General features: G+C 45.8%; 2 protein-coding genes across 2 annotated transcripts; one reads left to right on the top strand and one right to left on the bottom strand.

Moving 5' to 3' along the window:
- Window positions 1-213: 213 nt before the first annotated feature.
- Window positions 214-18,092, bottom strand: LOC107193999 (zinc transporter ZIP11). The gene is given in 7 exon segments (XM_015583553.1): window positions 214-1,058; window positions 2,962-3,219; window positions 14,721-14,806; window positions 14,886-15,037; window positions 16,271-16,383; window positions 16,386-16,606; window positions 17,660-18,092. Coding segments are annotated over 7 exon segments (1,017 nt in total). The 5' UTR covers window positions 17,768-18,092; the 3' UTR covers window positions 214-979.
- A 1,042-nt stretch (window positions 18,093-19,134) lies between these two features.
- LOC107194156 (uncharacterized Golgi apparatus membrane protein-like protein CG5021) lies at window positions 19,135-20,845 on the top strand. Its single transcript, XM_015583725.1, has 5 exons — window positions 19,135-19,330; window positions 19,626-19,702; window positions 19,780-20,014; window positions 20,304-20,546; window positions 20,623-20,845. Exons 2-5 carry the CDS (start codon window positions 19,638-19,640, stop codon window positions 20,686-20,688), a joined length of 609 nt encoding a protein of 202 aa, XP_015439211.1. The 5' UTR covers window positions 19,135-19,330; window positions 19,626-19,637; the 3' UTR covers window positions 20,689-20,845.
- Window positions 20,846-22,558: the final 1,713 nt, after the last annotated feature.

The following is a 22,558-nucleotide window of genomic DNA, read 5'->3' as shown; positions in this document are numbered from 1 at the left end:
ATGCGTGTCGCAGTGAGAGTGATACCTCTGGTGATTGCGACATTCGTACTATTTTCCGTGGAAAAACAAATTATTTCGGAAAGCTACTCAAAAACTCACACAAAACGACAACAAGGAACTGTACCGCGACTCTTCGCGATGATCTTTAGGAAAATCTCGAAATCTTCTCGATAAACGTGCGCGAAATGCGAAATATAATTTGTTTACGTCGTGATTGACAATCATCCATGATTTTTTAAATACTGTCCGCAGTTCTTTTCAGTAGTTTCAGTTCCAAAAGGCAGTAGTGAACGCGATGTGACCCGCATCGCTTCGGTTTTTTCCTCTCTCTTTTACTATTTTTCTAATAGATATAACGAGGAATGATTAATTAACGATTTTGTTTGACGGCAGGAAAATCTCGAGAAGCAATTATTCTCGTTTTCTCGACGCTGCACGGGAAATTGAAAATGTTACAGCCATCGAAGCCACCCAGGCTGTTTGGTGTGCCGCGGTACACGATGCATTGATCTTTGCGATTATTAGCGTCGAATGAAAACAAGATCCATGGAATAATGTTCCCTGAGAGAACCGATTTCAATGTCCGATCGTGAGCTCCCGTTCGATGATTCGTATAACGCGCGACGTAATAACATCTAAAGCGTCGCCGAAGGTCGTCGTCTAGTTGATCTAATTGACTTCTGAATCGTATCGAACGAAGGCTAGATTCACGGAAGACCGATTTCGATAGCTTACGTCGCGGGGAACCGCGCACGATCCCACGATACTTCGTTTCGACGCCGATTCATGGCGATCGCACGGAAATTCGATCGAACATTGAATCGTCTTGTGGTTGCATGGCGCCGAGATTGCCGCGTGTGCGGTATCTCGAGCGCGTCTAAAAACGGGAGAGGAACGATTAGCAATTTACCGATTGCCTTATCCGCAGAGGGGGGAATCGATTCCCTCGCGGAATATTTTGCTCGACGAGGTCGTCGTTTTACCCTAATCCAACGTCTAGGGACATCATTACCAAGAAACCAACGACGGCTGCCCAGCTGGCGAGTTTACCGTTTCCACTGCAATCAAAAACGAAGATACTTTCAATGACATCCTCGCCAAATATCAAGCATGCTCTCCTTTCCAGTGATGGATTCTAGGTGGAGGAGGAAAGAGTCTGGGTCCATCATCCGACGAAACGGATCGGTATGGTTCGATGATGCACAATCGAGGAAACAATGGAAAAATCAAGCCAGGAGGGTGAGTGCAACGGAAGAAGCTTGGATCGGCGATGTTGAGGATCGTTCGTGTACCGCCGGTAACGAACGTGTCCGGAACGCCGGGAGGTACAACGAAATGGCGAGAAATAAAAGGGGTTTTTCGCGGGGCATAAGTAGTGGATTAAGCACGCACAAAGCACAGACCCGCGTACCCGGGTATTGCACGTCACGGCTTGTTGATTTCGTAAATTATACACGGCCATCAATTTTAACGGCCGGCGAAACGCGCCGTTGTGTTTCGGTGGGCGTTCTACCACATCAATCATATCCGCGCGGTAAATACCCCCTTTTCGGTGTGTGCCACGGATATTTGTATTTTTATTAGCCATTACCGTCTCATCGCGTCCCGAAAAACGGATGGTACGCGATCGTTAGTCGTTCGCGATCGGTTTCTGTCTTGTTGCGAATCGAGGAAAAAAAATAAAAAATCAGAAATAAATCCCGATTTTCGTCTCAGTCCCAGTGAAATTTATCGCGTAGATCACGACTTATCTTCGCGTTGCCTGGAACCGAAGAACTCGTGTTCCGTTTAGGATTTTCGATCTAGTCGTCGAAAAGTAGGCGATCGCTGGAAGACGACACGAACACAGCCGAGGAGGCAGGCATTCCTTTTCACCGAGCACAGAGCACATGCAAATGTCCAGGAGCCGATCTCGGTTCTAAGAATCCGACGACCTACGAAAGCCAGCCTCTTCCACGAGAAAAATTCGATTCCGAGAGTAGGCGAGGGGCCTAAACTAGTCGAAATCACCTCGCGAACCACCAACCTCGTCTCGTCCTTGTCCCTTCACGCTATCGATCCCAGTCGCCGCGAATAGATTTCACACAGGCGTCTTCCGGCGTTTGCCTTTCCCGAGGTCACACGTTCGTTCGTCGGCCTGCTAAACCAGAAAGCAAAGCGGCAAAGAACCGACTATTGCACTCTCTCTTCCTTAGCTATCTATCCTTCTCTCTGTCTGTGTTTTGGAAAAGATCACACGACGGTGTACACGGAGCGAACGGGCGCTCGTTGCCACTTGGAGGTCGAGCAACGGTTCACCCGTACAGGGGAAGCCAGGGGGGGGGGGCAGAGAGAGATCCATTTTCACTTTTGTGTTTTCCGGGGCCCCAGAGGGTTCCCGAGGGAGCGAACCTCGGTCTACTGTCTCAGGAGTGTTTGCGAGACGCGTATATGTATACAGTGGAGCCGGGTATCCGGGCAGAGCGGTTAGATCGCACGAAATACAAAAGAAGCCAATTATAATGACAATGCGCGTTCCAGCTAGACACCGTCGGGCCTGGGAAAGAAATTCGCCACGTCCGTTTTACCGACGCCGCAGCGCTCTAACTACGCCACTGCCGTCACGCGCCATTGTACCGTAATCGTTCCCGAATACGTTCGTCGTATGTATAACGCGACACCGTGTGTGTGGCTACCACTGTAGACGACGATAGACAATCGTCATTGGTTCAGCTTCGCGCGAATTACCGCGTCCATCGTTTAAAATTACGAATTTGGTTCCATCGGTCAATTGATTATTTTAATTCGCGGGGAAACGAGGTGAGGAACGGTGAGAAGTACAGGGAGAGGCGGCGGAGAATGTAAAATTGATTTAAAAAAAAAAAAAGAATAAAGAAGCATTTAACTTCGATAATTATCGAGTTGTTATCGTTGTGGATTTTTGAACATTGGTAAGTTCTGGTAAGCGTGAAAAGTACGTACCTTTGGTGCGCTTCCGGGACAATGTCGTCGATCACGACGTAGATCATTGCACCGGCCGCGAAGGCAAGTGCATATGGCAGCGCAGGTTCAGCGAGCGCGACTCCGGCTGCACCAAGGACGCCGGCGAGAGGCTCGACCATCCCCGAGAGTTGACCGTACCAGAAGCTCTTCAAGGTACTGATACCGGCCGCTTGTAGGGGCAAAGATACCGCTAATCCCTCCGGAAAATTCTGAATGCCGATTCCGATCGCGAGGTTCCTGCAACAAAAAAAAAAAGCGTGAAAAAAAAGCGACTTAGGGACGTGTCTCCTTTATTTACGGTTCAGGCAAAGGCTGGTTAACGCCGCCGTCGTTGCAGCTCGAAAATGATGGCCAGTTCTGGCTGGGGTAACGATAAAGAATAAGAATAAAACCAAGGTGGCTCTGCACGAGCCAACTTGCACACTCTCCTCTGGTCGCGGTGAGTTCTTGAAACTGGTTGACGGGCTTCGACATTCTCTAGATTTTTCCATCCGACCGTGCCGAGTGCTACGGTGGCCGCCGCGAGGAGGCTTCCTAGACGGCTGTTCCAACTGGCTACTTTGAGCTTAACGCTGGAAGGTAATCTAGCTATCATCCGCGACCGCCAAGCAATTCCATTGGCCCCTTGGTATTTCGATTCACGAAGACGATGTTTCGTAGATCGTTCTATTTTCGGTGAAAATTCGATCGTTCAAGCTCTTAATGGGAATTGCAAAGAGTTTGTTGTTCGAAACGATCGGTTAGGAACGGTTGGAGTAACGTTCATTACGTTGCTGGTCTTTGCGATTCGGACTTGTGTGGATCGGTAATCATGATCTACGGTTCAAGGATTAATACGGCGGAGTATAATGAAGGGAGCCAGACAGACTGAACGAAAGAAGCCAAGAGGAGGAGGAGGCGGCACGGGGAACTCAGGAGAGCGAGCCACGCAGCAGGTGAATGAACCAACACGATCGTGTATACGTATACGTAACACTCGAGTACAGAGAGACAAGACACATATTGCACTGCCACTCCATGGCCTTTCGAGACTTTTAAATCGTAGCCTGGGTTCTACGCTCTCGTAATTGTCGATCACGCGGATTTCGCTTTCTCGTAGGGTATCGAGGTGTCTATTCTTCGGAAGGGGTGAACGACACGTGGGAAGACGACAGAAAAGGGTTAGGAAAACGGCCAGAATTTCCGATAAGCGGGAGTCTTCTAGGGGCACAAAAATCGACCGACAAAACGATCGCGCGTCGATAGGGAACTGATTTTGAACTGTAAGAAGCAAAAGAGAACGGTACCGAGATTCATCGTGAAGAAGACAGACCCCCATCCGAATGAGTGGCTGTGTAGCGAGATTGGATACTTGGTAAAACTAGGAGGACGAGGAAAAACGTTCCGTTCCAGGCGGGAGGAATGCGGTAACCGAAGGTCTCGGATGACCTAGCTTTCGTAGCAGGCCTAGGATTCACGGCGAGTCGCACGAACGCAATTTAATTCACGAGTAAGCGACGACCAGGCTCGCGAGAAAAGGGAACACATCGTGGTAGTCGTTGGGGATTAACTACTGGCGAAAAAGTCGCCATATACTCCGAAGGTAAACGCGATGAAGGCGCGGTGCGTACGGATAGGTAGAACGGGGGAGAGATAGAGGGGCAGAAAAAGCTCGAATCAACCACGTTGAAGGTATTAAGCCTGACGAGGTGGCGGCGTGTTTCGCGATCTGACGCGTAGGATCGTCGATCGACGAACGGTTAGAATTTCCACGGAACAATAGATCAGCGGTCGGCTGGCAAAGAGCGCGCAACCTGGCGAGGTGGCCCCGAGAGCAGGTGAATGAATGACGTGATCCAAGGCTCCTCCTTCCGATGCAGGATCACCACCACCGGTATAGGCCGCGGGTGCGCCTCCTCCTCGTATAGGGTCCCGAAGAGAGCACATGGTATGGTATGTCATGCAGCGGCGGTGTGTAGCGCGCGTTATTTCATGGGACGGGGATCGTCGTCGCATTCCTATAGCATCGAGGTACATAAGTGGTTGTACAGTTAACCCGTCGGGTCCGGCTGTTCGCCAGTTGCACCAGGGGAGGTCACCCGAGTTCCGAGAATGATCGTCGTCCCCTTCCTCTCCGTTCTGGGGGCTTCACCTTCTTATACTTTTCTTTCTTTCGGCCAGGCGCACTTCGTCCTTCTCCCCTTGATTCTTCATGTTTCTGCTCCACCGCCACCTCCTCTCTTCTTTTCCGCCGCTACGGCTCCCCTTCCAAACCGATCCGTACGTACACAGGCCGGTTTCTTTTCCTTCCTGAGTTCTTCTCCCGATTTCCACGGTCAGGGTCGCGAACACTCGTCCGGTCGTCTGCCGTTGATCGTGTCCCACCAGACAGCTAGGCTGACGCGGCGACTAACGCTCTACTCGCGATCCGCGTTTGATTTTCTCGCCGGGCTGGTCGTTACCACCGCTTTCAATCTTGATCGGATGGTATACGTTGGCCACGCGGCTAGACGATAATACGATCGACGTGGTCTGTTTTTCTATACGGGAAACACACGCCCGACGACCAATAATGACTCGAGGGAGAAAAAGAGAACGTTACGCTCTCGTGCATACTGTACGCCTCGGGATACTGTATCCCGCGTGGATCTTGTGTTCTTCTGTTAAAGATGCCTGGACGATAAGGCAGAAGTTAGTCGAGCATCGTTATCGGTTTCCTGATACTCGCGGGCAACACTTCTCCTATCGAGTTATTGATGTCGACGCGTCGTTCGGAACACACAGGTTGGGGAGCGAATAACTCGTGGAAAAGTACTACCTACGGCACTACTTTTAGATGGGTAAAATAGACGACGATTTCTGTATTCCTCTTCCAGTTCGTGAAATAATTCCCTTTCAAACGCGGTCGGTTGTATCACGGTACTCGACGTTCCTTCTCGTAAATTCGACGCTGATTCTACATCGGTAGATCGATTGCCTCGCCGGAGACCGACAACTCGCAGTCAAGTTTCAACGCGAATGCAACTAAACCACGAGATCTACCGTCTACGACGGAACTGGATAGGCTCTAAGTTACGAGAACAGAAGCCGAGTATAGATATCCTTACAAAGGAGGAAGCAGAAGTCTAAGGGAGCGAAGATATCGCCGAGAATATTCGCTTCTCCGCGCTTGGAATCCGGGAGAAAGTATCGTCGAGTACTCGACGCAGGAACAGATCCTCCTCGAGTTTACCGAAGTCCGTATCCAAGGGACACCAATCCTCCCCTATTCCAACTGAATTGTATCACTGGAAAATCGATGTAGAACACGGTTCCAGGAATTCAACTTCCGTTTCCGTTATTTCACCGACGTTGATAATCAAAATTAACGGTCTACGAATGATTATTCCGACTGCCGTACGTCTGCCAAAGTAATATTTGAAAAGGCCATTAGCGGTTATCTCCTTCTTTCTCTCGAGTGCCGCTTGTTTCTAGATTAGAAAGCATTGATCGTGTCGACATCGCTACTTCTACGCGATTCGCGAAACAGAGAGAACAAAAAGTCTTGTAACGGGCGAGCATGATTATTTATTGTTTCATTTTTCTCGTGGATAAACCCGTTCACGAATCAAAACAGATCACGGGTCCAAAGTTTCGCCGTTTAAACGACACGTCCGGGTCTAGGAATTCCGCGCGAGGGCGTCGCGCTGTCTCGAGCCGAAAATTCAAGATTTCTCCTAGCAGAAGAAAGAGATCTTACCAAACTGGTTGGTACCCATTAAAAAAAAAAAAACAGAAAAAAGTAGCACGCGTGTGTTTTGGTTCCCGTGGTCAAACTCGTATCGCAGGCTACACCGTTATACACGCATATTCGATCGCGCGCTGCGGCGGCTTTGGTGGTCCCACCGAACGGACACCCATGAAGATTTGCTTTTTCTTAATGAAAATAGGGAAATCGAGCCGACAACAAGGGGACGTTGATATCGACGAACTTAACGGGTTATCGAACGTAACAGCACACTTCGTCCCTGGTGTGTGTACCAATATGGCGTCCGAGGATAGCTTCGTCGAACGCACCGCTGCGGCGGTCGCCATTTTGCATTCCATAAGGCCGCGGTTGTCCTTACGTGGCAACACCTATCCTCGCCTCCGTGGTCGTGCAACGACCCAAAGGATCGTAAATTACTTTCCCCGGGATCTTCGACCGGAGGAATATCCGACGATGATGGCTGTTCGACTTTCCTTCGAACGTCGATCGAAGTCTGCTCGATCGCGATCTATGCTAAGCGTCTCATTTTTCATTTTTTTTTACGGAAGGTCGGAGACGATCGTGGTTAAGCGTTTGAAAATGACTTCGAATAGGATTGGTTCGGTTGGAAAAGACTGTTTCAAGGAAAGTATGGAAACAACTGGCGAGAACGTATTTCGCGGCTAGGATCGCGTCGATCGATTTCGGAGGCTGGTTCTGGAGCCACGGAGCGGCAGCTAGCAGGCAAAATTCGATCGGTCGAGATACCATAACGAGGACTCCTTCGTGTCGGGTCGACTTCTAAAGGAAGTGTATATCGGGCGAAGAAGAGTAGGAGGAAATCAAGGAGGAGGAAGAGAAGCAAAAGGACGAGGAGGAACGGTCCTGAAGGAAACACGACGAATCTCTCTCTTTCTCTCTCGGATGGACTGGGCCCGCGCGATTGGTGAACCTGAAAGATACAGAGATAGACGAGGGATAGTGATAGAGAGAAAGAGAAAGAGAGGGAGGGTGGAGGAGACAGGGAGAGGGAACAGAGCGAGAGGAAGAAAACAAACTCCGCCTGTTACGTGTGTGTCCTTACACGTACGTGTATGCTCCAAACACGCGTTCCGTACGGTCGTTCGTTGAAAAGAGATGCGCGACGAGGGACAAGCGTACACACGTACAAATGCGTTTGTATGAGAAAACTAAGGAGCGAGCAAGAGAAAAACGGGGAGGGAGGAGAGAGAAAGAGAGAGGGGAGGCTGGCAAGGGGAGGAGAGGTTAAGAAAGAGAGAGAGAGAAAGATGAAGGAGGGGGTGCAGAGATAAGAGAGTGAGGAGAAACGAGAGAGGGAGTAAGGAATGCATGGGAACGAGGCGCAAGCGGGCCGACCGCGATTTGCCCGTCCCGCATTCCACCAACGCCAAGGCGAGCTCTCCGGCTCTTCTCAGCTCCGAGTCCCGAGGCCACCAGCCACGGCCTAACACCATAAAATCATAAGACCAAGATCAACCCCGCTACTCTCCTCCACATTATCTCCGGCATCGTTGCGCGTTTTCTAATGCCAAATCGCGAATATACACCTCGAGGAGTCATTTCACGTGATCACTCGTGCCCAGGGGACCCGACAAAGAGAGAGAGAGAGAGAGAAACGACGTCTCTCTTAGAACGATAACCGTACAAGTTTTATTCCGATTAGCCAGTTAGATAAGCAATGCTCCGAATCATTAGAAGAATCATAAAAACAACTTTCTCCGTACGATCTTTCACCGGAGGCTTAGTCAGACTTGATTCCATTTCTCCTGTACACCAGCCTCCTCTGAATTAGCGGTACAAGTATGTCGGGAGCGAGAGTCCAAAACCGACACACCGGATAGGTTTCGCAATGGCGGGCAGCTCTAGTAAGGCGAAATCGAAGCGTATAGGCGACTGTAGTTGGTGCGGCGTACCTAAGTACCGTGTATCGGTGGTGGCCATTGATCGATTATTCAACGGAGATGCATATTGGGCCTCGATCTCGCCATTAATTGCAACGCATTCCGTGGCAAGAAGGCACTGGTCGAATCGAGGGCACGTTCGCGAGCGAGAATTCCGAAAGCAGGTGTCCACTGTCCACCCGGTGGTGTGCTTCCCCCCCCCCCTCCCCTCGGTGGTGGACACAGAAGGAAGAAAACCCGCTCTCGCGGGTAGGTAGGCAGAGGTACATAGGTAGCACGAGCGCATCGCTCGGATACCTGTCTGTGATTTGCAAAAAGACGCTAGTTTGTCGAATAGTCAGCGCAGCAGATGATCCTGGAGAGGTCGTCGTCGAGAGGGACATAACGGATCCGGCTGTTCGTCTGTTCCGAGTAAGGTACGCGGCGCGCATGCGTAATGCCGTCGCATTCCAGGCATTGCAAAGTCCGCTGCACCGTGCGCGCCGGTGCATCGCCCGATGCCAGAGAAAGAGAAACGAATTAACCGGCTAGAAAGGAGACGGAGAACAGAGAGAGGCGACCGGTAGGTGAGAGAAGGGGGGAGGGGAGGGCAAAGAGGAAGGGAGAAAGAGAGGAACCGCCGGAGGATTCCGCGATAACAGACGCCCTCGCCCCCGTGTCTGTCCACGGGCTGCGAAACGTTCTTATTTTTTTCCCCCTGTCGATCCACGTGAATTTCTCAAGTATAACTATACACGGTTGGAATCACGTCTAAACTTTCAAGACGTGTCGCCGTCAACGGTCAAGGTACGATTCCGCGTCCGATGGAAAGCGGGAAGGAGACGAAAGACAAAGACAGATAAACAGAGAAGAGAAAGAGCACGAACGCGAAACACGAGACGAGAAAAGTATCGGCGTGTCACTAGCCTAGAGAATGTCTCGCGAGTCCGGTTCTCAGAACCTCTCGCTCGTGAACGGCTGTGCCTGAATGATTATACAGGGAACCGATGAGAAGTTGTCGTAAAATAATGGTAATACGAGTAGTACGCGGCAGCATCCTTTCGATACGGTGTCGCGAATTTTCAAAGAAGACCCCCATAAGAGCTCCCCCCAACCTTCCCTCGTTCGTTACCGAGCGAAAATCCGTCGACAACGGAAAGGGCAGTCTATACGTTGCGAAGGCGTTATAGGTTCCGTGTAGCGACCCAGAGCGTGGCCACCACCGCACGGCGCGCCAGCACGTGCACTTGTAATACTATGCACGGCGGCTAAGCGGGAAGTACTATATCGTAACCGACTTCCGTCGTTATTAACACACGTCAGAACTGGCTTTCCGCGTGTGATAAGCACCGGGTACAAAGTGCAACGATTAAGGGAACAGTGGAAGCCGTATACGTACACACGGTTCCCGTGGAACGGTAGCGATTTTCGCTTCGGGTTTATACATACGTACGTCCGAAAACGGGACGCTTATGATCGTCGAGGTGACCGAACGAGACGGTAGCGGCTCGAGCGTTAACCAGACGCGCGTGGTTAACCAGCTATGGACGATCAAACTCCTCGAGTGAAGACGGTTAGGTCGTATTTATTTCCGAGTTCGATTTATTCTTTTAACAGAGGTGAATAGGAGAACAGCCTTCAATCGACGAAGAACAGTCGCGTTGGTACGGCCGCGAAGCGGTGGCTTAAACGAACTATCGCGTGGTCGTTCCACCGACGCTTATAGTTGGTAGACGGCGCTATAACGTTTCCGAAGGTAAACGAAAAAGAGAAGGAAACGATGCGGCGACGGCGGCGGCGGCCAGACTCCGAAGCCAAAGTCGAAAAAGGATGGCGGAGATAGAGCTCGGAGAGAAAGGGTAAAAGGTAGAGGACGAGGAGGGGAAGGGCGGGGAGGTAAAAAGAGAAGAGTAGTGACAAGGGGACAGAGAGGGGCCGCGGTGCGGTGAGCACTACAGGTCGGTATATAATAAGACAGGCAGGAGGATAGCACTGAAATGAGGTGGTTTCGTCGGCAGCTTTGTCCGGCGCCATGTTTAACATAGCACCACCTCATCTACGTGCCACGCCAACCCGCCACTCCGTAGTTCCTCTGTTTTTACGCACGCTATCGCTCTCACCCTCGTTCTCCTCCTTCTTCAGCTTCTCCGCCACCGCCGTCTCCGTTTCGTCCTTATTCCCTTTCCAATTTCCTCCGTTGCTTTAAACCGTCGCGATAAAACGAAATGTTAAAAAGAAACCTCGATGACACAACACGAAAATCGCGCTTTTTTTCGATCACGACGATTAATCAGACGTACACGTGCGATTCGGAGGATCGTACTGAAACGTTAAACGCAGACCATAAAAGATGGACAACGGACGGTAGTTCGTGTACCTTACACAGGTATTTTTCGCGGTGCAATAAAGAACCGACGAGCCCGTGTTGTCCATCCGCGGAGAACGGTTGATCGAGTGGCGAAACTCGGATGCAAAGAAAAAGAATTAGAGAGAGAGGGAGAGAGAAAAGGAAAAGGGAAACGACGGACCCAGATTCCGCGAAAAATCTGCATCGCTCGTAGGGTGACTCAGTACCAGATCTCCTTGAGCGTTTTACGAGTGCAAATATCGTCGTTCCTATCGGCTGCCCACCTTTCCATCGTTCTACCTACGAGAGGTGCTCTCTCTTTAGATCTCTTTTTTCCTCTACTCTATTTCTTGTCCCGTCTTTGTCGGTCACGCTCCGAGAGACGGACGCGAGAGCAACGGGTGTTAGAGGCTACGAAACGTTTCATTCATGATTCTTTCGCCGCTCCGACCGGAACCCGGTGGATTGTTCCACCCTCCGCGTCTCGGGAATGAATTACCTTTCCACGGAAAGGGCACGCTACGAGCCGGTGCTCGAGCAAACCGATCGGAAGGCAACGACGCCGAGGCATTACGTAAAAATTCATTTCCATGACGGAGGCCTCGACGACGTTTTCCTTGACCGGGACGCAGCGGTGGCAACGATCTCTTTCTCGACGCTCCTTTTTTTTTTTCAATACCCGTTTATAGAGACACATTGTGACCAGCACAGCGACTTCTCGTCGTCGATCAAATGGGACTTATTTTTCTTGTTTCGAAACGGGGGAGCACAATTAATTTTCGGAGGGGACACCCGGTGTTTCGATACTTCTGAAAACTTACGAGAGACGAACACAGGCGATCTTAATCGCAATCGTCGTGAGAATGGAATGTCGCTTGTTACGAACGGGTTGGGCTACAAAAGGGCATGGCTGGGTCGATAAATGCTGAAGGCTCAGTGATTTTCTGAACGACGACGACAACGACGCACGTCGCCGGCTCGTTCCTCGGAACTGGTTGCATTACTTGGGCGGAAACGATCGATCTTTACGGTAATATCTCCCTACTGGTTCGCGATTCGGAACCAGAGACGAGTATCGGGAGAAGCAGAGTACCTAATTAGGCGTAGACTCTGAGATCCTCGGAAACTTGACCCTCCCCCGGCGGATGCTGGGTCAGTTTGACCCAATGACAACCGGCTAGGTTAGAGATCTGCAGTGGTTCTTAAAATCTACTGCAGAGTTTAGGAACCCTTACAGAACCCTTCTTTGAGGGTTGATTATAGCGTAATATGGGAAGTTTTTGGACAAAGAATTCATCAATATTGGCTTCAATCGATGGCTACAAGAAAGATGGAACTGTATTCCCCAAGAAGGAATCAGAATTTAGATAAGTTGTTACCATTACTTAAAAAACACATACATTGATTCGTGCCAGAGGTGGCACCACTCGCTTCTGAAGTGACTCGGGATTGTGAAAGAGGTGTGAACTACGTAAAGATAAATGTTCCAAGGAGCAAAGTGTTGCGTTTTCTTTTGCCCATCGATGGCACACCTCGATTCATCGTTGCGACGATGTCGACAATGGTTTTTTTTCCCGTTTCCCGCGCGAATACGTTTCGCCGCGATTCGATCGGAGAAATAATTATTTTCGCCGCGAGTTCTCCTTTCGGACAATACGCCGTCGAAAGGAACACGGGCACCGATAACGAATGTACGCACAGCACGAATCGCTGCGTGGTGATACGCAACGCACGACTCCGGTATCGGCCGGGGTCATCTTTCGGACCGAACCGACGATTCATTCATAACCGGGAAACTTGCGCGATAATGTCCTCGAGTCGCGTCGTTTATCGTATCGAATACGAGAATAAATGAAAATATCCCCGAAGAAGCGTTGTTTTTCAACGATACCCCGAACGATCGTGGCTGAGCTCGATTTACACGGTGACCTTCCTTTTTTTTTTTTGTCTTTCTTTCCAAGCGGATTCAATGCGTCGAACGTATAATCCCGAGAGCACGTCCAGGAGGCCGGTCGGATGGAGAAATTCAACGGCTGTATTTCTTAATTATCACGGCGAGAGAAAAGAAAACGCCGACACGGTCCATTCATTCCACGGATTGTTAATGGGCTTCCGACACTGATGATCTTAACTGTGACGTCCGACACCGTCGTTTGAATGCCTTGGAATTCCTCGGCGAACGCGCGCGGTCCCTCCTCCTCACCGCAGGCGAAATCTACCGCGGTCGGATCGTTCGTCTAATCCCCGAAAGAGTGGCGGCCTCTGCAAAACTCGCGACCAGCCGCGGCGAAACCGGCAATGTGCGTCAATCGACGAGGAGGTCTTGAGCAACGGAATGGGAAATAAGTGTTTTACGGGCGCGTGGCGATTCACGTGCACGTCCATACTTATGATAATGATCTGTGAACGCAGCTTTCCCCTTGGGTACGCAAGATTACAGCAAGCTCGTCGGACAATTCCGAACGCATAGTCACACGACCGGAATAGAATTCGATTCTTTGAGCGGAATATACGGTGGTAACGCGAAGAAACGAGTCTTCCAGAAATATAAATTCGAACGGATCGTTGAACCAACGGGGGGGAGGGCTACGCAGAATGACCAAGGGGTATGTTTAGAAGAGTCGATGAAAAAGGGGGTAAAGCTCGACGATATAGGGATACAACAGGGTGATTATCGTTGACATTCGCTATATATAAGGTGTTACAATTTGGACCTGATCGACTTTTACAGAAATAAAAATTACGTTATCCCGATCGAACCGTCCGGTTGTACGTCATCCTCGCTGGTTGGACAGACATCGCGCGTGTTCGGTGTTTCGGAGTCGAAGGCATAAAGGCGGTAAGGAGAGCGAGTTTGGTAGAAGTCCCAGGAGGGACAAGACGAGGGCGGGGAAAGCGGGAATGGAATGCGCGGCGCCTAGGGCTCGTTGAATTCCAGGGCCACACGTGCCCTTCCCCCTCGCCTCAGGGCACCCACCGCTGCCAATAAACTTCGCCTGCGGCTGGCACTCGCGGCCGCCGCCACCGCCGACCACCATAGAACTCATTCATGGGGACCTCCTATCACGCGACGGGAACGGGTTCGTGACGATGCGACGCGCGTGATTTCACGCTGCTGCCATCCAACGACGTTCGATGGAACCACCGGGTGAACGCGCCCACCATCGTATCCGCGGGAAAGATAAGTTTTTTTTCTTCTTCTTTCCTTTCTACACACTTGTAGAGACCGTGAAAAAATGTAGATATCAAGGATTTGTCACGTTCTTTCACAAGGCCTGTGAAAGTTGCTAAACCGGAGGATGGGTTCTAAAATCGCGATCGAGCTAATTTTAGGGATTAACCAATGCGACAAGAATGCCACGGTTTACCCAGAGACTACGTTCTCGCGGTTGTCGGAGCGATCCTTTTAACCGTTTAATGATAACTAAAATCCGTTACCCTGCTAACATTGCACTTAACCCATCTGATTCGCGTAATGAGTTGAATAGGCACGATTGATCCCAGGCGAACTATTTCAGTTTATACGCATTAAAGGCTGATGGAAGCGACGATGCAGCGGCGGCCGCCGCACGAGCGATGCTGTGCGAACATCGCTTTATGGAAATCGGTTATTCGAACATGTTGAACATGAATTCTTGGATAAAAATACTTACGATAGATATAGATTTTTCTGCTTGTATTATCGCCGATGCGATAATAGTTCTGATATTTCCTTATCTCGTGATAATTTACACGCTTTTCTGCGTATTCTGCTTAGTTCGAGTAACTTGAGCGTGTCACTTACCTTGCGTTTTCGAAAGTTGCTGAAGCGCTGCTTCCCACCGCAGCAAAACCGACTCCAACTGCCAGTCCTTCGGGTATATTGTGTACCTAAACAGACAATGAAAGTTAGGCATAAGAGAATTTATCACGTTGTTTTGTATATTACGTATGATCAAGTGATACGCACGGTAATGGCGACGACGAGTAACAAGACTCTCCTCCACTGATTGTTTTTCCGTTCGTTATTCAGATCTTCGTAAATTGCTTCGTGTTCATCTGTATCTGTCGGTCTATTTATACTTGTAATTTGCCGTCTTCGAGTATTTTGCTCGTTGAAACCTGTAAACGCGATGTCAACGGAAACATTAAAGTACAACGTTACAGCGATGGCGATAAAAAATCACTCGAACCAATGAAATGACCCATTGCTTCCAGACCAAAGGCACTCTTGTTGTATTTTGTGTATTCTCTTTTAAAACGAAGCACAGTGCAGCTTAGTAATCTCTAAACCCGGTAATCTCTTATCAACCTTTTTTTGTTTGTTCGTTAGATCCGCAGGCAGGATTAATAAGATCAGTTTCTAAGAAGCGTGGAACTTGTTTAAACACAAACCACAAGTTAATCCCCTCAACAATAGGTGTCATTAATTCGTGTAATTGATCTATTTCAATGGCGGTGACATTTTCTGTTTCGATGGTGATTAGTTACACGTGCAAGAAGTGCTAAGACGCGGCTGGAATTTTCCTGATTCTGTGTTTGTCAGTTCCACACGTTGTTGTAGAAACACTTTACATGCATACGCTACGATAGTTTGTACAAGTTTTATAAGTGCCAAGCAGCTAACAGGCACAAACGCTTCCATTAATTATTTTCCACAGAAATACAAACAAATTAGACACGATAGAAAAGACGACGCATGTTCCAGGAATAAGCAATAATGAATAATGTTATCGATATAGTCGATGAAACCATATTCAAAATATTACGTTCAGAATATAGAAATGCCACGTTTCTTTCCTATAAACGTGCTTCTTTCAACAATCGGGTCGCTATCTCCACCACATTTTGGAAATATAAATTCGTTTCAAGTTTACGAGTAATACCTACACTTTTATTTAATTATTATAGAATTCACAACGCTAAGGGGATGTGCATTATAATGTACGAGTTATAGTGCGTGATTATTACCTTCAATAATCTTAATAAATTCAATAATCTCAAACGTTCTCTAGTAGTACTAGCTAAATTTCAATGTTAAGATTTAAACTTTTATACTGTATTTTTACAACAATTACTGTTCTACTATAATGGGAAGGAATCTAAGCAACGAGACAAAAATGACTGGCCAGACCGAAATGGCACATCTATAGGTAGATAAGATTGTACCAAAACGCGTGTATACGAGGTTCTTATTCCTGAACAAGCGAACTGTGTGCTGTATACGAAAAAGCGAAGAGGGGCAAGTGACATTTACACATGGACAATAAACAAAGACACGCGTGTCGTGAACTGATCCCATTTTCCAAGCCTACAGAGAGAATTGGATGTGTTACAAGAAAAAAGATCAGATACCATCGATGGTCGTCGACTCAAATTGAGTATATACATTTCCACCGGAAATCTGTACGTCGTAATACGGATCATAATCGTTTAAATCCTCGTCACTCTTTAGTTTTGCATTTCATTAGGGGACTGAAGGCCGAGGGAAGATATCAACACGTCCGTCCCATACACAAATGCCGCGCCAATGAGAAATCCAACTCCGACCGGTACGAATACGTATTCGCCGTCCGCCCCGTACATTTTGCTCTCTGTCGCCATTTCGATAGCAGGTGCCAATAGGGACCAGTAGCTAGCAGCTATCATTACGCCGGCCGCAAATCCCAGGCTGATGTCCAACAGTTTACGCTAAAACAGAAACGAATCCACAGGTTCTTTAGATGATCCCTTTCACTGAATACCCTATCGCTGCGTCTACGAAGCTATCCAGTTTACAAAACAAAGCTCGTAGAAGTCGCGAAACTCGCTGAACCTTGAGGCTATTAACACAGATCAGATTTCTCTTTCGAAGCGGTTAAAAATCAGCGGAGTTTTTTTTCGTACCGTTTGGAATGCGAGTAAATCCCACGATGTACACATGAAATTAGTTTGTTCGTGACGACAAGCGGACGTTTCTGTTCGCAATCGTTTAATTGCGTCTAATCTTATCAAATAAAACTTTAACAACAAGCAACTGTTGGTACCTATTCACCAAATCGGAAAACGCAAACATTGTTCGATAATGCCGAGTTTCGAGATCGACTCGATTTAAATTTTCAATTTATTCAAACGTTAAGTATAGCTTGAACAACTAATAAACTAAGCACATAAATTACTGATGCATGACATATGCAAATGTTATTTAAATTGTAACCTTCGGAGACTACTTTTTTCAGAAACCTGAATCAAGTGTATTAGGTAAAAATACATTTAAACTATTCCAAATTGGAGCTTGGAGGTCGTAACGACACAAAGAAAATTTATGCACAAAAGGAATCAGAACCGGCCAAAATGAAGAGGATAAATGTCACGGTTAACAGACAATTTCTTTCAAGGTCCTGTTTTTTGAGATTTTATTTAAATTTCTCCAAACAGGATCTCTATCGTTTATGAATAATATTATATATTGTAACGATACGCGGAAATCTACATTACGAATATAATTTTCAAAAGAGTATCACACCCATCACGTTCCATCGTAACATTTAAAAGAATTACCGTTCAAGATAAACGATTTTTCAAACGGGCGACAGTTCGCGCGATGGGAGATGGGAACAGGTAAGGTTAGAATACTCTTGGCAAAAAAGGTTAGGAACGAGTGCACTCGTAACATCGATAAACTATCACTAGATATGTGGCGCAGTGTTGTCGCTTTATCAGCATTATCGAATTGGTTTTTATTAAAAAGTGAGAAAAACTTACCTGTTTTCCCCGAATCACAATTACGAGTGCGGCACCCGCTGCGGTCAGAGCCCACGTAAATAACGTTCCCAACAACGCCTGCGTGATCTGCGAGTAATCCCTCAACATTGTATCGTTCTTCTATGTTCCACACCTTTCGACAAGTTTCGCTAACACATCCTTTGAGGTGGGAATGGTTCGCGAGAACTTGTCTCGTCGAACAGAAAATCTCGTTGACGTGCACTCAGTCCCCCGTACTTATCTTAATCACCACCACCACCACCATCGTAGCCGGCACTACGTTCACCACTCTTCCTACTACCACTAGCCTGGCGACTAGCGCGCGCAACAGCGTTCCTATTGCCGCTTTAACGCCACTAATACACAAGAACAATAATACGTAAATCTATTCTCCGACTCGCGATTATCGTATCCAACGATCCCTCCAGTTCCCTCCTTCTTCAAACAGGGTTGCATGTTTAATGCAATTTAATGTGGAGCGCAGCAATTTACAAGCCACTTCCGGCTATCGACCAATAAGGGGCGCAAGAAGATTCACCAATCAGATGACGGTTTGGTCACGGTCGCATTATTCGAATATGATATCGCAATTCCATTACTACTAAAACACGATCCATGGATTTTTAACATTTTTTAATTAATCCCAATCGAACCAGATTATTCATTGAAGCTTTCGCATTAACCTTGTTTATTAACATTTACTGATTAAGGCATTGATTAATTAATATTTTACCGTTTCAATAAACCGTATTTTTAAAATCAATTATGGCGCCACCTAGCGGTTAGATGTAACTCCTAATGGACTAAGACGGCAATTCACTATAAAGTATTTATTAATAAACCCATTAAGGAATAAATGTTAATAAACAATGTTATATTATGTGTATAACAAATTACATTTGTTATATTATTTAATTGCTGAGCGTTTTTGGCAGGTTTCCTCGATCAAAATAGTTGTAGTATAGTCTAAGTAAAGAATCCACTATTAGTAAAAAAAATCGATTATCGATTAGCGATTTTTAGAAACGAATCGATTTTTTAACGTTTTTCCGTGGATTTTTTTTCTCGCTAAGTACGAGATTTAAAAGTAAAAATCGTAGATTGTTATCCAACAATTGTTAATGGAAAAAAATTGCATCAACATTCCTAAAATTACAATTGAGCCGAGCGTTACCCCTATAGGGACCATATAGGACCGTATACGGTCATAAACTGATCGATCATGAGTAAATCGATTTGCAGTTGTTTCCGGTTGAGTTTCCTTTTCGCCGCGGACAGAAGTTGAAGTTTAAAAGACATACATCAAGTCGTGATAGTTTTATATAAATAAAATACAAATAAAACAGTGTTTCGTTTAAAAACAGTGACGATATACATGTGTAGAAGCAAACTGTAACGCCATTTGAATGCGGTGGATTGTCGAAATAAAAAAAGATGACGTTTCTTGCCGTCCCGTCAACGTGCTAACATGGCGTCTGCGTCGGTAGGTGCACGGAACATTTCAATATATTCAATTCTATTTAATACGTCGACGCCAAGTTTTTTGGTTGTAACTTTATTGTATCGGTTTACGTCAAAGCGTAATTTGTGTATTGTTATTTAACACTGAAGAACTTGACGTTTCTTTCGTTCCCGTATCGGACTACTCGTTAGTGACGTTCGTGAGTTTCCGTACGTATACTAAGCACATTAATATATGTTCAAGTCGGTATATATCATTATTCTTTACAGACGTCTACTATATATATTTGTATACATGTTTTTCCATGAGTAATGCATATTTTTGAGTGACATCGATTCAGTATTCTTGTTTTTTGGTTATACTCTGTATTTTCTTGTATTGTTTATTTAGACTGTATGCTAGAATACTATATAGACTGTCAACCGTTTAGATAAACTTTTAGGTACAAGAACTGTTAGAGTTATATCATACACTTCTTTAAAATTTCCATCATTTTATCATCAGGTCCCTTTGCTAATGGATGACGATACAATTGCATTTGGGGAGGAGGATGAGACTAACCAAAATGCTGGCAAACTCAAGTATATAGTTCATAAGATAGTCTCATAAGTTATTTAGAATATAGGCTTTATATTGACAATACTTTCAATTTTTCTAGACATCCATACGTTACCTTATTTCATCTAGCCTTCAGAGCTGCAGCAATTGTAGTTTATATGTTGTGTGGGTGGTTTTCGAATAGTTTCATAGCTAGTTTTGTAACAGTGGTATTACTATTGTCAATGGACTTTTGGACAGTGAAAAATATTACTGGAAGGCTAATGGTTGGTCTTAGGTGGTGGAATTACGTGGACGATAATGGGAAAAGTCATTGGGTATTTGAATCTAAAAAGGTTTGCTGTATTCTTTCTTAATAGATTTATGTCTTTAGGAATTAATGCTCGCTTAATTGAAAGTTACATTCATTCTTTAAGAACAATTAAATTTAACTACACAGAATATTCCAAGGACTACCAGTTTCCACATTTTATCTCCTTGACTGTATCTATTTAAAAATATTTGCAATTACCCGAGAATGTAGTATTGCACCATTGTATGTAAAATAATATTACCAGGGATTCCAAGCACTAGGTGTAAAATACAAGGTCTACTATGTACCCTGTGTTTCAGGGTGTTCAACAGAATCGGATAAATATCACGGAAGCTCGTATCTTTTGGTTGGCTTTAATTCTCTGTCCAGTTTTGTGGTCGATATTTTTCGTGATCGCTCTGTTCGGCTTGAAATTTAAATGGTTGCTACTCGTTTGCATCGCGATTGTATTAAATGGCGCGAATCTGTACGGATACGTAAAATGCAAAATGGGAAACGATAAAAATATATCTATGGCCACGAGCGACTTTCTCAGGAAACAAGTCATACAAAATGTTCGTAGATGAATATACTATAGCTTTCGAATATTCCGTAAACACCGTACGGTGTATAATAATTACTTTATCGTAGGTTGCGTCAATGATGACCAGAAGTCCCCCAGCGAATAATCCAAACGGACCGACCAATGTGATATAAAGCTCCGAGTCACAGCTTCGATATTATTTAAGGAAACTATAGCCATATTCGGCAGTGAGGAATGCGATCCTCCGCATTAGAAATAAACATTTGTACATAACGATAAGATAATTGTCTGTTTAAGTCGTAACAGGATACTATAATAAATCTGCTATTTAAAATATCGTCCCTATTTTTTGTTTTCGTGATTTCCTATAGAATAGATAATGATGTAGAGAAGCTACATTATGTTAGTTATTAGTTTATTGATGCCACAGGGCAATACATAATGTACACGTTATTTCTCCTTGTCAACAGACTTCCTATTACACAATATTTAATTTGCATAGGTGTTAATTAGTAACATTACATTTATCGTATTCGCTTTAGCCTGTTGTATTCTTTCTGGCAAGAAAGTATCACAAAATAATTTCCCATTCTTTCAACGATATTTAGATTCGACATATTCTTTGTCTCTCTTTTTTTTTTATTTTTGTTTGTTCACCGTTGCCGCGGTACCGGATGACCATGGACCGTTCATCGTCACCGAGCGAACGAACGCCGGTTGTGATCCTTACGCGCGGGTAACGATCTCGACGTAATATTGCGCGGCGGAGCTTGGATCGGGGGCCGATTTGATAATTCGTTTGTTGTTTCGAGACTGCTCCGTGTGAACGCGGGCTCGCGTGCTTTTATTCGAAGAAGAATACAACAAACCACGTATTGCTATACATTCTGGGATATAAAAAAGAAACTTATAAACATTAATAACAGACACGCAGCTAAGGTACAACATACGTAAAAAGGTCGTTGGAATGATAGAAAAGAACGTAATGGCGTTTTACGATCATCGGTGTCTTATAAATACATATACGAATATCGTGGACTTCTTCGTATCGGTAAATTCATCGAATACAATTTAATGCTACCAACTTATAACTAGTAATATATTTATACAATCGTTTAATTTCGCCTCGCGTAACGTATTATAGGTCCCTTTTGTCAGTTGTTCAAATATGCATGGATAAAAATCGAATTGGTCGAGCAACTAACGCCGAAATGGCAGAGATATCTACAGGCAAAGAATTCGTTTCCTAGAGCAAAATCTTTCTGAACAGTTTCTTATTATCGTTTCGAGGAGTGTTATCTTCTTGATAAACCTTCAATTTTTGTTTCTCAGCCTTGTTAACGACCAAAGAAAGGCCCGTGGTAAACGTTACGTAGTAAATGTTATCGATACTTTAAAAACAAATGCATTCGAGTTTGATTCCGGTGAGTGTCTATTACCAATTGTACTCTTTCAATAATAGCACACAGTTTCCCCTCGACAAAAGGTTGTAACGTGCACGGGAATCGTGTGGTGGGTGTTAAAATGTTAATGGAAGTAAAAGGGGAGGGGGTCAATCGTTTTCGCGTGTAACTCTTCTGTGCTCACACCAAAGGCCAGTTTATTTCAAAGAATCGTCGGGAATCGATTGTTGTCGCGTATAATTAAAAAAAATGAATGAGAATCGATACCAACTGGACTAATTCGATCGATCAATGTGCACCGCGACCGAAACTTGTAGAACGGTGTCACGAAGTTCGAATGGACAATGAGATACAATGATTTTTTAAGCAATTTATCATTTAACGATGTTCAAGCTGTTTAACTACTTTCACAAGCACTGACAAATACGTATTAATAGATTAGACACTATGGCCTTCAGTCTTACAACATGAAATAAAATAATACGGAAACAATGGGGCACGTAAAAAGTCGTCAATGTAAATCTCGTGTAAAAAATATCTGTGCACGCAAAACCCTCGTGCAGAAGAACGAAAATAAACCTTGTACAAAAAGTTAAAAAAGGCAGTATCAAAGTACATATACATTAAAAATAAGAAGCGT

Source organism: Dufourea novaeangliae, unplaced genomic scaffold (assembly GCF_001272555.1).
Source record: "Dufourea novaeangliae isolate 0120121106 unplaced genomic scaffold, ASM127255v1 scaffold21, whole genome shotgun sequence".
In the NCBI taxonomy this organism is placed as follows: domain Eukaryota; kingdom Metazoa; phylum Arthropoda; class Insecta; order Hymenoptera; family Halictidae; genus Dufourea; species Dufourea novaeangliae.
Note: the sequence above shows the minus strand (reverse complement) of the source record. Positions and strands in the feature narration are given on the sequence as shown.